The following is a 16,231-nucleotide window of genomic DNA, read 5'->3' on the forward strand; positions in this document are numbered from 1 at the left end:
CTATTAAAACCAAAAAATCCAAGGCTTATGTAAAAAAAATCTCAGTGTATTTATTTATGCACATTATCTATCCATCTATCTATCTATCTATCTATCTATCTGTCTGTCTGTCTGTCTGTCTATCTATCTATCTATCTATTAAAACCAAAAATCCAAGGCTTATGTAAAATTTTTTCAGTGTATTTATTTATGCACATTATCTATCTATCTGTCTATCTATCTGTCTATCTATCTGTATCTATCTATCTGTCTGTCTATCTATCTATCTGTCTGTCTGTCTATCTATCTGTCTGTCTGTCTATCTATCTATCTATCTGTCTGTCTAACTATCTATCTATCTATCTATCTATCTATCTATTAAAATCAAAAGATCCTAGGCTTATGTAATATTTTTTTCTAAAAGTGTACTAATTTATGATGATCGATCTATCTATCTATCTATCTATCTATCTATCTATCTATATATATATGTCTGTCTGTCTGTCTGTCTATCTATCTATCTATCTATTTATCTATTACAAATCCAAGGCTTACATTGCACAGCACTCTTGTTTCTATGCATATATGGGCAGGACCAAGGCATTTCGACAGACATTCCAAATCCACCAATAGAAACCCAGAATCCCACGCTAACGCCACAGGGAATCTCATTTACATATTCTGGACCCGACAGCCAATAGGGATTTCTGACGCCGTGTCTTCCAGCAGCAGAGGCAGCGACTAACGCATACTAGCGTACTAAACAGTACGCCGCCCTAGGTGTACCAATAGGTAGCGTACTATTTAGCACGCTAGTGTGCTCCCGGCTGTTTGAGCTGAATGTAGTGGGATTGGTCGGAAAATGACGGTGGCTTTATGGTCGGAGTTTGTTTTATGCGAGGCGGCTGCTGGAATTTCACTGCTCCAGCCAAGGAAAAGTTATCCTTTTTTCCTCCGGGTGCAATTCGCCTAAGCGTTGCTGTTTTTAAAAACACATTCCCAGAAGACAGTGTCCGGAGCTCATCTGTGTTGTTTGGGAGTATTTTTATTTATTTTTTCCTCCACGATGATATTAGCGGCTGAGCTACCTGGCTAGCTGTACTTATTAGCTCAAGGCTAGAACCCAGCTAACGGACTAGAGCGGTTAGTGCAGTTAGCTTCACTAGACCAGCTAGCACGACTGGATTAGCTGCGGTTATATTACCTAGTGTAGTAGCAGTGGTAGTGGTGTTAATTAGCTTAGCTTATCTCATCTCAGCTAGGTTTAACAGTGCTAACCAGGCTAGCAGGCTGACTCTGTGCAGCCGGGTTAGAGAGGTACAGTAAGTTCGCTAGCAGTTTAGCTACCAGCTCGGAAAGGCGACCAAAGGCTGGCTGCTGAATAATTAAACAGGTGAGTAATAGATTTTTTTCCCAACCAGAGAGCTAATTACGTGGCTTTTAACATAACGTGTGTGTGTGAGAGAGATATACACACACGCACACAGAGCTGGTGCTAATAACATTCTCTAGCTGTTCATCATGTTCAGATATAATATATATATTTATATGAAGGCGAGTGGAGGAGAAACTCAAACATAGGCAGACTTATTAAAAAGCCCACAGGTTTGTTATTTAAATGACATTTTTACAGGTTATTAATTATGTTCAGTAACCTAACATGGTTAAAATGTCATAAAAGTTAGGTCACTATTTTAACGCTTTAGCAGCGACTCTTACATTGTAACATTATAATAATGTACTTTTACAGATTGTACAGGAATATAATATATCAAATATAAATATCAAACCAGTACAGGAATATAATATATTAATATCAAACCAGTACAGGAATATAATATATTAATATCAAACCAGTACAGGAATATAATATATTAATATCAAACCAGTACAGGAATATAATAAATAAATATAAAATCAGTACAGGAATATAATATATTAATATCAAACCAGTACAGGAATATAATATATTAATATCAAACCAGTACAGGAATATAATATATTAATATCAAACCAGTACAGGAATATAATAAATAAATATAAAATCAGTACAGGAATATATTATATTAATATCAAACCAGTACAGGAATATAATATGATATATCAAACCAGTACAGGAATATAATATATTAATATCAAACCAGTACAGGAATATAATATGATATATCAAACCAGTACAGGAATATAATATATTAATATCAAACCAGTACAGGAATATAATATATTAATATCAAACCAGTACAGGAATATAATATATTAATATCAAACCAGTACAGGAATATAATATATTAATATCAAACCAGTACAGGAATATAATATGATATATCAAACCAGTACAGGAATATAATAAATAAATATAAAATCAGTACAGGAACCAGTCTCTCCCATCTTCTCTGCCTCTATCTCTCTCATCTTCTCTCTCTCTCTCTCTCTCTCTCTCTCTCTCTCTCTCTCTCTCTCTCTCTCTGTCTATCTCTCCCATCTTCTCTGCCTCTATCTCTCTCATCTTCTCTCTCGCTCTCTCTCATCTCTCTATCTCTCTCTCCAATCTTCTCTCTCTGTCTCTCTCCCATCTTCTCTGCCTCTATCTCTCTCATCTTCTCTCTCGCTCTCTCTCATCTCTCTATCTCTCTCTCCAATCTTCTCTCTCTGTCTATCTCTCCCATCTTCTCTGCCTCTATCTCTCTCATCTTCTCTCTCGCTCTCTCTCATCTCTCTATCTCTCTCTCCAATCTTCTCTCTCTGTCTATCTCTCCCATCTTCTCTGCCTCTATCTCTCTCATCTTCTCTCTTGCTCTCTCTCTCTTGCTCTCTCTCTTCTCTCTCACTCTCTCTCTGTGTCTCTATCTCTCTCTCTCTCTCCCTCTCTCCAATCTTCTCTCTGTCTCTCTCCCCATCTTCTCTCTCTTTATTTATATCTCTCTCCCATATTCTCTCTCTCCCCTATCTATCTATCTATCTATCTATCTATCTATCTATCTATCTATCTATCTATCTATCTATCTATCTATCTATCTATCTATCTGTGTATGATTATTTGTCTAATTGTCTGTCTGATTATTTGACTTATTGTCTGTGTCTATCTGTCTATATATCTGATTTTTCTAATTGTCTTTCTGTCTGTCTATCTGATTATTTGTCTGTATAATCGGAGAGATAGCTAGGTTATATAAATAAATAAATAATCAGACATAGACAGACACTTAGACAAATAAACAGATAGATAATTAGATCTATCTGTCAGTCTGTCTGATTATTTGCCTAATTGTCTGTCTGTGTCTCAACCCTGTCCTTTTTTTTTGTCCCACAGTAAATGCCTGCACTTCAGAGAGAGAACACTGATTTTATTTATTTATTTATTTATTTATTTATTTATTTATTAAATAGCATATCACAGGAAAATGAAATGTTATGCTGAAAAAAAACCCCAGTAGAAACCATCACAGAAATTCTAATGGTTTCCATTACAAATGCTGTCACAAACCATCAGCTGTTAACCGTTAAAACCATTACCAAATGGTATCCGTTACATAGTAGGATATCAGTCCTTAATGGTATCGACTGGACATAACATGGCACCAACACAGGCCAACAAATTACCAGTAGAGACCCACAGGGACCAGTTAAGTTTCCATTAAAACCATTACAAAGTCTATGAGGGTTTCTGTTGCTTTTTTTTTTTTTTTTTCAGGATCTCTGAATGTTTTGTTTGTAAATGTAAGTGGTTGTGATTGTTGCTGTGGTGGAATTGAACAGAAATTAACTTGTTGTTTCTTCTTCAGATTTTCTTAGCAGAGCTCTTCGTTGTTGTTGTTGTTGACATGCAGGTCAGTTCAGGATCGTTCCTTCACCCTCAAAAAGCGCTGCATTAAATTTCTCCCTCTTGTGTCCGCAGGTTTCTTGACTCGGGGATAATGGAGTACGTTACACCCGATTGTGATTAGGCCGGCTTGCTCTGCAGTATGTGGTGTGCCGGAGCCAGCAGTCCCCTCTGTGCGTGTAGCGTCCCGCTCCATCACACTGCCATCTCTTATCCTCCCGTTCTGGTTTGATGGCGCTCTGCGTTTTTTCAGCTGCCTTCACGCGTCGGCGATGAACGTACGCGAGGCGTGCTCTTCTCAAACCGGACGCTTCTGAATCACGATTTAAAAGGAGGACTTTGACGAGAAGCAGGACCAGGACCGGCACCAGGACTCGTCGACAGAACCCGAGTCAGACGGGATCATGGCTTCAGTGTGGAAGAGACTGCAGCGTGTGGGAAAACACGCGTCCAAATTCCAGTTCGTGGCCTCTTATCAGGAGCTCATGGTGGAGTGTACAAAGAAATGGTGAGTGTGTGTGTGTGAGTGGGAACGATTCGATCCCTGTGCGAGGAGCGTGTGCAGCGCGGGGTGGGGCTCGTGTGTAGCGCCGGTTTGATAGCGTGTGTGTCTGTGTGCGTGGGTTTGTGATGTGGTTTCTTGTGTGCGTTTCAGCACTACAGAAAAATCAAGGCTTGACTTGGCTCGGGTTCAGGAGAGTCGGATTACACGCAGAATATTGTGTCTCACATCAAACACACCCACACGCACTCAGATCAGCAGATATGGCCGCTGTGTTTGTAGGGCTGTGTCGAAATGATGCACATTCAGATACCACGCACACGCCTATAAAGCCATGCGTATCGGACAGGTTGACTTCCGACTCTTTTGAAGTGCTTTAAGGAACTTTTCCACTGCAGAGTTTTGGTTCCAGGAACCTTTTTACTCTGCGCTTCAGTTGAGCCGAGCACTATGGCTCTTAATTACACTACAAGACACTTTTCCAAGTGTGTCACGGTCGTCATCATCGATACTTTTAAAACCACTTCGTTACAGTAGCTTGTCTTTACAAACATGAAAAAGATAAAAAAGGGTCATTAATCTGTAGGCATGAGACGATACACTAGAGCCGGGAAACGAGACCTATCCTGATACTGGCTTCAAGAGACCATACTGACGCTAGGTCGGGAACTAAGAGTACTATTGGCGCTTTTCCACCGCTCGGTGCGGCCCGACTCGACTCTGCTTTTCCGCTGTAGATAGTACCTGGTACTTTTTAATTAATTAATTTATTTGATTCGATTTTTAGTACCACATCGGTCGAGGCCCCGAGCGAGCCGAGCCGATGTTAAATGTGAGCCGCGCACCGAGGGAGTAGGGAATTCTCCTTAACGAGTGGTTCGGTATCGTGCCTGAATAAACGTGCGTCGTTTAATGTATGACACGTGTTTATAAATGACGTATCGTTCATCTTATCACGGATAAAATCACGACAGAGGTTTCCGTCTTCGATTTTTACATCTCGCTTGTTACCGATGTCCAAACGGGCGTTTCTCGGCGTCGCTCCTGTCACGTGTGACTCTAACTTAGTCAACTTAGTCATATATTCGTAGGTTCTCGAGCGCCGTTATTTTACATCCTCAATAGGGTTCAGGGAACAGGAAAGGCGTTTGGAATACGGCCTGACCGGTCGAGTCGTACCGCGCAGTGGAAAAGTGGCTTATCATCAGTCTAAAAACCCTCATGAGGGAGGTCTTCGGTGGTCTGCACCGATCACACCTTTAAATACAGCGTCGAAACTGTAGAACTTGGTTAAATAAAACCGTTCGATGTGTCGAAAGATCGAAACGGTACGATATCTCGTGCGGCTTCAGCTTAATATGGTCGTTCTCGTCCGAAACCTGACTCTGAGCTTTCTCCCCCGTGTGCCGAAGGTTTCGTATCTGTTACGCGATTTGCAGCACTTTTGTTGATCTTATACAACCGTCACAGCTTTTGCGGTGCCACGGGAACCTCGGAGGAAACGTGCCGTCTTTTTTCTTTCTTTCTTCCCCCCCACCCCTTCTTCTCCCCACACCCTGAAGCAACTCTCGCGCGAGCGCACACATGCTTGAGGTCTTCCAGATGTGAGTGTGAGGAGATGGAATGATGGGAATGTAGTGCTGTCTGTTACAGGGAAGCACTGGGGAGGAAGTGGAACGTGATGAAAGACTGCACGTCTCCATCACTAATCTGCATTTTTGATGTCGGGTACGGTCGTGCCAGGGTGTCGCTTCCATTACACAGAGGGAGGGAGGGAAGGAAGGAAGGCAAGCGCTCTGTGAAAGACATGTATTTAAACACTGTCAGCATGCTGAAAGGCTGTTAGCTGTTGATATCCTCGAGGCCAGGCGGTGTGACTGTGCCATGACTGTGTGTGGGAGTGAGAGACGGAGTTGCGTTTCATCGGTCTCGAATGTTCGTGTCGTGATGGAAAGTTTCCATTCTGCCCTGAGACAGAAACCACAGTTGCTTAGTTCGAAGTGACGTCCTCAACCACTGCTTGATTTTTTTAGGGACTAACGTGTGTGTGTGTGTGTGTGTGTGTGTGTGTGTGTGTGTGTGTGTGTGTTTGCTGTCACTTCTGTCTTTTTATAAAGGGTATTTTCCGCTTGTTACTGATGTAACCAGAGGCTTCCAATGAAAGTCCCATGGCGTTGTAAGCCTCCGTGTTGAAATTCACTTGACGGATCCACCGCGCTCCAGACGGGAACTATTTCCCAGAGTCTCGCCTCTCTTCTGGCCATCATCATCGGCGTCCTTCCATCCATCCTTCCCAGAGCTTGGCGTTGGCATATGGGCCTGTTTCATCCTCAAAAGCAAGCACTTATTCTTATCCTGTGCTGAGACTCGTACAAAGCGATGGTTATTTCCGTGACCGCACGACAGGATACGTTCGAATTGTGATGTTTATCTAGAAGGGCTGTGGGTGTGAATGTAGGATGAAAGATTCCAGAGTTTGGGGCGCGGGCGACTCGTACATACAGTATACGTCCGTTTCTGTTACTCTTACTGTTTATGTCGTGAGCCGCCATTTTGATTTGATGTCGTGCCGTAAACCGGGAAGGAACTTGTAGGAGAGAAGACTTCCCCAGGTTGATGAATAGGACTTTTAAGGTGATGGGATTTCTTTGGATTTTCCTGGTTGGAGGTCGGGAATTACGAGTTATGAATTTAACTGCGTGAAGTAGTCGATTTTGTCCACTGGTCAATGCAGCCCTAGGTACTACAGAATCACGTACTGGTCTGTAGAGCTGGGCGAAATTACCAAGATATCACGTTACAGTACGATGAAGATATTCCTACGTCGTCAACGAGTCCGCACAGGATTTTGCAGAGGTTTTTTTTGTTGTTGTTGTGATCGTCGCAACCAAAAATGCTTGATTTTTCTGCCCTTTTTTTTTTTTTTTTGTAGAAAACTGCTTGAATTGGCGAATCGCACGAAATTGTCTTGCACGCTCTTTCGCAGTGATGTTTGTTGGGAAACGACCTTTTAGCTGTACTCATGTTCGACGCACGTGAATCGAAGAGGGCTGAACGCGCGTCGTGATGACGAATCTGCGTTAAATCTGCTCTAATATCGCGCCGTTTCCTTGATTTTGCTGCAATTTCCGCGATCGCGAAATCCCGGAGGGAATGATCACTGGTTATACAGGGCTGCTAAAAAAAACAAACAAATAAACAGCCATTAAAACATTTCTGCTGCTTTAAAACAACTCCTGTATTTCTGTATAGAGGGTACGAACGTGACGTCACGGTAGCCGGAGCTCGCCGCGATCACGCCCACTGAGTGGCAAAAACACTGAGAGAAAGCGTTGGTGTACAGCGTGAATTCTGCGAAAGCACAGAAAAACTTATCTAAAAACAGCTGCCAGTTTCCACTGACGAATAACGGGGGTGCGTTTATTCATTCTCTGACCGTGTTTTACCTTCACAAATATATAACATTAGTAAGCGGAAGCAGTGTTCGCTACAAACAAACTAGGACTAGCTAGCGTATGGTTTACCCGATACTATGATATATAATAAATAAAAATATTTGTACATACAACCCGAATGTTTATTTGTGTTCTTGTCACTTTCATTTCTCCAGCAAATCCCGCCTTGAAGTAGGAACAGGCGTCAAGGCTTTTGTACGTCTTCAGGCTTCGGGAACATATAAACGTCGGGAAAATCGATTTCTGGCCGCATGCCGATGTCCATGGACCGCAGGTTCTTGTGCAAGTTGTAAGGGTCACTGTCGAGTCCAACTGCCTTTGATTTAAGCTGATAATCGTTAGTTATGCTAGCGTTTCCACAGCTTCCCCTAGTAAAACCAGCCATTACGCCGGATGTTTTGCCGCCCGGTCCGGCCGAAGGGGGCGTGTTCCTCCGGGTAAGTGCCGTCGGCGCATACCCTCTATACTCTTTGATGTAAAACTGAAAAGGGAGGGGAGGGGAGGGGGGGGGGGGGGAGTCTGATAATAAATAAATAAATAAATAAATAAAATTACCTTGTACTCAACTTTAACCTGAAATCAGCTCCTTCTAATCAGTTTGTAATTGCTGTTTTTCGAAATGCCAGAACAGGATATCACGGAATCCACGATAACGATATCAGCAAAGTGTGTTGTGACATCATTTATCACCATATTGAAACGATCTTGTTATCTGGTCCAGGTTGAATGTTGGCGTTTTAGATCAGGTGTTGGAGTGTATGAGTTATGAGTAATGTTGCATTGGATTTGTGTGTGTGTGTGTGTGTGTGTGTGTGTGTGTGTGTGTGTGTGTGTTTGCTGTTGGTGCAGTCGGTGCCAGCAGCACGGTTTTGCCTGCCAGGATAATCAGCAGGAGCGAGACGGAGAGAAAAACCCTCCACTGCAGCCAAGCTCTGAGCATTTAACCCTCATCATGGCTTTACGGCAGACGCTTCCTCCACTCGCTTTCTCTCCGCTTGAAATGATTTTACGAGTGTGTGTGGTTTAGAAGTGTATCTACATAAATGCATCTCTCTTCTTGAGCTTGGCAGGATCCAGAATATTTTCTAGAAAGTCTTACGATGTGTATAGGGGATTGTGTGAGAGGGCTCGAGCCAGTTATTTATTTATTTATTTATTTATTTATTTATTTTAGCAATGTCGGTGCATTTATCTAAATCACATTCAGTGTGTTTTATCGCTCTTACCTAGTGTAGCTATAGCTGAGCAGGACTAAACGCTCGCACACACTTTCATTAGAAGGCAGGTTATTATGATTGGTGGCTGGTAGAGGTGTAATCAAGTCCAAGCTGAGATCAGGTCAAAACCAAGCAGGTCCGGCCAAGTCAAGATCGAGTCCGGATGAAAGATTGGGACTGTAAACCATCAGATCTTCACTGGTTGGGTTCATTCTAACGTTGCGCGGGCGAGAGTTTCGAGAAAGAGAGACTTTTCATCATAAATACCCTATATGGCTAAAAGTATGTGGACACTCGATCGTCACGCCCGTATGTGGTTCTTCCCCAAACTGTTGCCGCAAAGTCGGGAGCACATATTTATAGAGAATGTCTCTGTATGCTGTAGCATTACAGTTTCCTTGACTGAAACTAAGAGGCCCGAACCTGTTCCAGCACGACCTGTCCTGCGCCGAGCCCTGACCTCAACACCTTTGTGACGAACCGGAGCATCCTCGCACACCATCTCACTAACGCTCTCGTAGCTGAACGAACACCAGTCCCCACAGCCACGCACCCCAAAATCTAGTGGAAAGCCTTCCCAGAAGACCGGAGCTTATTATTAGAGCAAAGGGGGAATCAATCTGGAATGGGATCTTCAACAAGCACGTATGCACGTGTTGGTCAGGTGTCCACAAACTTTTGGCCATAAAGTGTATTTTAACTGCGACTTGAATATCCCCTTCTACAGTAGACACCGCTTATTAAAAGGGCTTCGCTAATCAAACATGGGTGTGTGCTGGTTCATGAGATTAAAGCCTCTCTCTCAAGACTCCGCCCTCCATTCGTTCACAAGCAGCACTTGATGACGACCTCTGTAATAAATAAGTAAGAAATAATAAACTGTAAGAAGTCGTTATAAGTTGCATTTTGAGTTGAATTTGGGGAAACCACTCGAAGCGTTCGTCCTGTTGAACTATTTCATTTGCTTTTGTTTGACTTGTTCATTACAAACAGCTGAAAGAGTGTAAATTTTGAGAATAAACCTGATTTGCAATGGGGGTCAAATACTTTTGACTGCAACTGTAGGTTGTTTTCATACTTTCTTTTTTTTTGAACCCGGGAGTGTTCAGTGCCACGGGCCGAGTAACATGATTTATTCAGTGTGTCACGTTTACTTACTATTTCTCCTTTCTGAAGAAAACCAGACTTTCAAAGGACTGGAGCTCTGTAATTAGCTCATTTTTCTTTTCGTTCCTGCACGATGACCACCTGAAACACTCTGGTCTTCTCCGCTCGAGTGTCAGTACCGCAGGAAGGTAATAAATAAACCGCAAAACACGAGCGTAGTGCCTACAGTTCTGCAAACCCGCAAGCACAGAAGTGACTACGTTTACACGGGCAGCAGTAATCTAATTATGGACCTTATTCTGAATAAGACAGTATTCTGATTAAGGTGTTTACATGAGTCGTGTTTAGAATATTCCTGTCATGTTCCCGTTTTACATGTTATAGAACATAGATGGATTAACAGCACACGTCATTACGTCACCGCGCCACGCCGTCCGACGTTCCCTCCAGAATTTCGCGTATCGACATACAGTCGGTCTTCGTTATGGTACCGTATACAGTTTCGGGTGTTTTAATTTTACGAAAGCTTCAAGTTTAATTATTAGTCGTGCTGTACGTGCAGATAGACGACTGCTTGAAGCCGTGGGCTGCGTCCCAAACCGCGTACTTGCCTACTATATAGTAGCCGAAATACGTGTATATCTCCTACTATATAGTAGGTAAGTGCGCGGTTTGGGACGCAGCCGTGCTCTCTTGTTTGCCGTCAAACGGTCGAGCGCTGCCGTGTGTGTACGTGTCCTGTCGCACAATGCGGTGAAAACTCTCACACGGCATTAATAGCGTGATTAAGGTGTGTACGTGTCTGTAACGCACGTCCATAATGCGACTAAAACAGGAATACTCCACACGTCTTAATTCCATTTGTGTTTACTTCGAGTATGACTTTAATCAGATTAAGGTCATCAGTAATCTCTGTTTACATGCTAGTTTCTTAATCCGAGTATCGTCTTAATCGGGTTAATGTCGGATTGTCGTCCATGTGAACGTACTGAATGACGTATGGAATTGTACTGTCGAGCTACGGTTCAGAAGCAATTCTTCTATGTGGACACAAACCGGTGAACACCAAATGAGCCCAGAATCGGTTCTGAGTGCGGACTCGAGGATTTGGACCAAGTGTGCGAAGCCCTTCGGGACGTCAGAAGAAGGTCGTCTCTGTCTCATTCTTTAGTTTGGAATCACTGTCTATTTTGGTAATGTTTTATATTGGCCACCAGTGTTTTGATCTTTGCTCCTATTTTGTCATCCTCTGTACACACACACACACACACACACACACACACACACACACACACACACACACACACACACACACAGATTGGAGTTTAGCTGCTGTTTGACCAGCGTTACAGGTGTAATGGCCTCATTTCTGATTTTACTTTAATCAACAAGAGAGAGCTTCAAATAGCAGATCTTTCTCAGCCCACTGTCTGATTGAAGCCCCCCCCCTCTACTGTTATTGAATATTAACACTCACAGGTTTCCTCTTACAGTCGGTGTTTGAATTGTAAAATAAAAAAATTTTAAAAACCCTCCTCCTCCCAAACCTACCGAAAGTTCTGTTTTGAGTACCGCTCTTCAGGATTTTCTCCATTAGTAAATACTTTTTAAATGTAAGGGTTTTGATTTGAGACACAGCCCGGTGGTGATCGCGTCCACTGCAGAAAGCTTTAAAGAGGAACGGGGTTCGTCGTCGTGTTGAACATCGCAGCACGTTACAGTTTGACTCGGAACCCAGACGAACAGATGTTTTGGCTCTGACGTGCCATCTAGTGGACGTTGTGTTTAATCCTCCAGAAGTACTTAAGATACGCAGGCGAGTATTATGTATTAATGCTCAGTATTAAGAGGGAAGCTCTTGTACAGCTGAGTACGTGCAATAAATGTTGCAATATATTTAGCGGACTTTTTGTTTGTTTGTTTTTTGTTTTTGTTCTAGGGCTTCTTCAAGGGCTTTTTGGTTTCGAGATCGACCGTTTTTTTTTCTTCTTCAGAGTAATTGGTTATCAGCAAAAGTCCACACCGATAGTTTTGCCCGGTTGCGGGTGCGCGAGCAGCTGAGAAGCGTCCACTGTCGTCATACGGTGACGAGAGCGCCCTCTAGAGGCGAAATAAAAACCATCACTGACCCATCTTGTTGTTATTTGAAGTGTTTGTTGATTAATTTTGGACGTCTGTTTTTATTTGTTATTTGGAGTGTTACTTTATGGTTCCGTTTGGATGTAATGTTTTTTTTTTTTTCATTGACTTTATTAACAGTTAATATATATCAAGGGCATAGGTTTGGTCTCAATAATTGGTAGGGACACCCGCCCACCCCGGGGGAAGAAAAAGGACTGTTTAATGTTGACAACCAAATGGTTTATTAAAATATAACATCTATATTTACATTAAGATCTGTCTTTACATTTAAATACAAATTATACAAAGCAACAGGAGCCACCGCGAATCTTCCTGCTAACTCCAGCTCCAGGAGGAAACGCCTGATGTGATGACTTCTCATATCTGTTGTATTTAATTGAAAGTATTTATTCTTACATAACAGGTTTTGCAAATTGTAAAGGTCTTGTCAAGTTCGTATTTTTACCGCCGGACTCTAAAAATCCCAGATTTTCCTAAATGTTCCCAACTTTAAAAAAAAAAGAAGATGCTGGTTTGACTTCTTGTGGTGTAGGTTTCTTCGGGATGCTGCTTAGCTCTACTCTGCGTCTATGTAGATACAGAACTTCCTGGGAAAAATAGGTTATTACGTTTCTGGCACTAATGCAGTTTATTTCAAGACATTATCACAGTGCATCGTGTAAGAGATTTTCTCCCATAAATGGCAATGGATCTCACTCTCAACTCTCTCTCTCTCTCTCTCTCTCATACTCACTCACTCACTCTCAACTCTCTCTCAACTCTCACTCTCTCTCTCTCTCACACACTCACTGTCAACTCACTGTCTCTCTCTCACTCAATCACTCTCAACTCTCTCTCTCTCAACCCTCTCTCACACAACTCTCACACACACACTCTCTCTCTCGCCCTCCCTCTCTCTCTCTCTCTCTCTCTCTCTCTCAACCCTCTCTCTCTCAACTCTCTCTCTCTCTCTCTCTCTCTCTCAACCCTCTCTCACACACACTCTCTCTCTCTCTCTCTCTCCCCCTCCCCCTCTCACTCTCTCTCTCTCTCACACACTCACTGTCAACTCACTGTCTCTCTCTCACTCAATCACTCTCAACTCTCTCTCTCAACCCTCTCTCACACACACTCTCTCTCTCTCTCTCTCTCTCTCTCTCAACCCTCTCTCTCAAAACTCACACTCTCTCTCTCTCTCTCTCTCTCTCTCTCAACCCTCTCTCACACACACTCTCTCTCTCTCTCTCCCCCTCCCTCTCTCTCTCTCTCTCCCCCTCCCTCTCTCTCTCTCTCTCTCTCAACCCTCTCTCACACACACTCTCTCTCTCTCTCTCTCTCTCTCTCTCTCTCAACCCTCTCTCTCAAAACTCACACTCTCTCTCTCTCTCTCTCTCACTCACTCACTCTAACTCTCTCAACTCACTCACTCGCTCTCAACTCTCTCACTCGCTCGCTCATTCGCTCGCTCGTTCTCAACTCTCTCTCTGTCTCACTCTCACTCACTCTTAACTCTCTCTCTCTCAACTCTCTCTCTGTCTCTCAACCCTCTCTCTCTCACACTCTCTCTCTCTCTCTCTCTCTCGCACACACACACTCTTACACTTTCTCTCTGTTGCGTTGTTTAAGACCTCGTGTAATGAGGCCAATAAAGCTGTTTAACCGCTCCATCAAAAACTCAATAAAGGAAAATTTCCATTACAGTGTGCTGCAGGGAGGTGTGTGTGCGCGTGTGTGCGTGTGTGCGCGCGTGTGTGTTCTGATTTCATAAATGCTAATGGATACAAGGGCTGCTGTTGAGAGGAGGCGTCAGGCGAAGCACAGTGAAGTCGTAAACATAATTTAGTTGAGTTGTAGGTTACATCACTGGTGTTTAATTCAGTCTTCATGCTTTGAGTGAGCGAGAGACGCACACGCAGCGGGAGAGCCAGAGGAGGAACGTGGCTTCATGGCAGGATAATAAAGAGTTGGGGAAGAATTTTCTTCTTATAAGGCTGGAAGTATAGAATAAAAAGGAGGGGTTGAACAATACGTACGGATACACATCCAACACAGTATCATGGTGCTTGGTATTTTGGTGTGTCTTCATATTATTCACTGTAAATTTATCTCTCTCTCTCTCTCTCTCTCTCATTTCTTCCAGCGCTTTGTGCTTCAAGCTTGCAATGCTTCTTTTGCCTTTTCACGATTTTGAGGAGTTTTATTTTATATGAGCATGATAAAAAAAAAAAAAAATTGTATTGTATTAACATAGGGTATAAATACAACCGCTATAGCAAAGAAAAAAAAAGTTTGGGCCATGTTTTTGGGTAGAGCCGCTGGAACAACAGCAGCAGCAGCAGCAGCAGGTTCTCTGCCCCAGTAGGGCTGTGGATACATGTCCAGTCCGTACAGGATTTCGTTTTTGTTGTTGTTGTTTTTTTGTTATTGTTGTGGCCAAAAACGCTTTTGCTGCAGCTTTTTCAAAATTTGTGATGCAATTTTTTTCCGCGGAAAACTACTAGAATTGGCGCAGTCGCGAGTAGGGCTTTATCTGATGACTATCGGTACGGTTTTCCTCTAACCTCTATATCGCCAGTGTCCCAAAAGCTGCTTTTCAGCAGAAAACGGCTCGACTGTCTCCCATAGACGGCTCTTTGGTCTTCATGTTGGTTTATCCTTTTTTAACAACAAATGCAGTCTTCACAGGCGAAACCCAGAGCGCAAAACCGAGAGTAGATATTCCGAGCCATTCGTTGTTTTAACAATCGATTTAACAGGGCACGAGAAACGTCGGTCAGTCACATGTTCCAGTGGGTGGGTTCAAATGAAAGGTGTCGTGTTATTTAAATGATCACGTGTTAAACGCGAGGAGACGCACGCTGAAGTCCTGAGCTCGTGGTCATCTTTTGCTCGCGAACCCAAACGTCTCCAGCGTATAGCGGAAGAAATAGTCTTGCCGTTCCAATACTTTCGGAGGGGACCGTAGGTGGTAAATATTCACGGCTGTGGATGTTGGTGTTTGCTGCGGGTACGATAGTTTCCATGTCGAATCTGCGTCGTCTTCTGGTTACTTCCTCTTTCGTACTAATCTCAGTGCGTCATGATGATGTACAAAGAACATGAAGAATAGTTCATATTATAAATATTGTAGTTATTCATGCAGGAGATATCTGCGTTACGTCTCATTGAGTCACGAGCCTCCGGAATTCGTGTTTACGAAGTCATGGGACAGACTCCTGGGGAGTTTTTGGCCAGGGATTGTGGGAGCGGGGGTGTGTTCTGTGTTCGTGGTCAGTTGGTGTAGTCTGGTATACGGTGTGTTGAGGCTGAGAGAGGGGAATGGGGATGTGAAGAACCGCGGCAAAACATCGCCCGTTACCGCCTTGAACTCAAGTAACAGCTTCAACACGTCATGTTGCAGAGGTCATATCTGTATCAGGAGATTCTATATCGCGATTTATTTATGGGAACATTTAACCCCTTAACACTTAGTTTGTGCTTTTGTTCTTCTTTAGTGTTTTAATATAGTGAGTTAACTTGTGCTTTAAAGCTTGTGGACATTCAGCTGTTTTTTTTTTTTTCCTCCAAATTATAATGTTAATATTTTTCTTAAATTCTTTGCATGAAATCCTTCTAGCACAGCCCACAGATGTACGTTTAATACCTTGCTCATAGCCTTCAATGTGCACAATGTTAGAAGGACGACGTCGGGCAGAATGTGAAACAACGTTTTTGTTAAAAATTGGGCTTTTAATCCAACTAACCGATTAATCGGTTATCAAAATAATTGTTCGTTGCAGCCTCGATATTAGCCCATATCGGCTTTATCACGAATGTATAGTGGTGTGTCGAGTTAGAGCGATCCGGATCTCTCTTCCTGTTATTATTTATTTATTTATTTATTTAAACGTTGGATTTATACTGTACGATTGTTTTTTTGCTGTCACGGAAATTGTAAAAGAATTTCTGGGTATTGTGTTGGACTTGAGATGTTGCGCAATCCCGTCGTGCCTCCTGATCGTCACGTGTTGACGGTGGTGGCGCTGGAGCG

The 16,231-nt window shown here is 42.9% G+C and overlaps 1 protein-coding gene across 2 annotated transcripts in view; it reads left to right on the forward strand.

Moving 5' to 3' along the window:
* Positions 1–710: 710 nt before the first annotated feature.
* The window catches only part of ehbp1 (EH domain binding protein 1), a 163,703-nt gene continuing 148,182 nt past the window's right edge, over positions 711–16,231 (forward strand). Inside the window, exons 1-2 of one of the 2 annotated variants that reach the window (XM_053682914.1) lie at positions 711–1,372; positions 3,875–4,307. In XM_053682914.1, the coding sequence (XP_053538889.1) occupies positions 4,204–4,307 (104 nt within the window). In that variant the 5' untranslated portion in view covers positions 711–1,372; positions 3,875–4,203. The remainder of the gene's footprint in view (positions 1,373–3,874; positions 4,308–16,231) is intronic. The other variant, XM_053682915.1, reaches the window with a different exon arrangement.

This window comes from Ictalurus punctatus, chromosome 9, assembly GCF_001660625.3.
Source record: "Ictalurus punctatus breed USDA103 chromosome 9, Coco_2.0, whole genome shotgun sequence".
In the NCBI taxonomy this organism is placed as follows: Eukaryota; Metazoa; Chordata; class Actinopteri; order Siluriformes; family Ictaluridae; genus Ictalurus; species Ictalurus punctatus.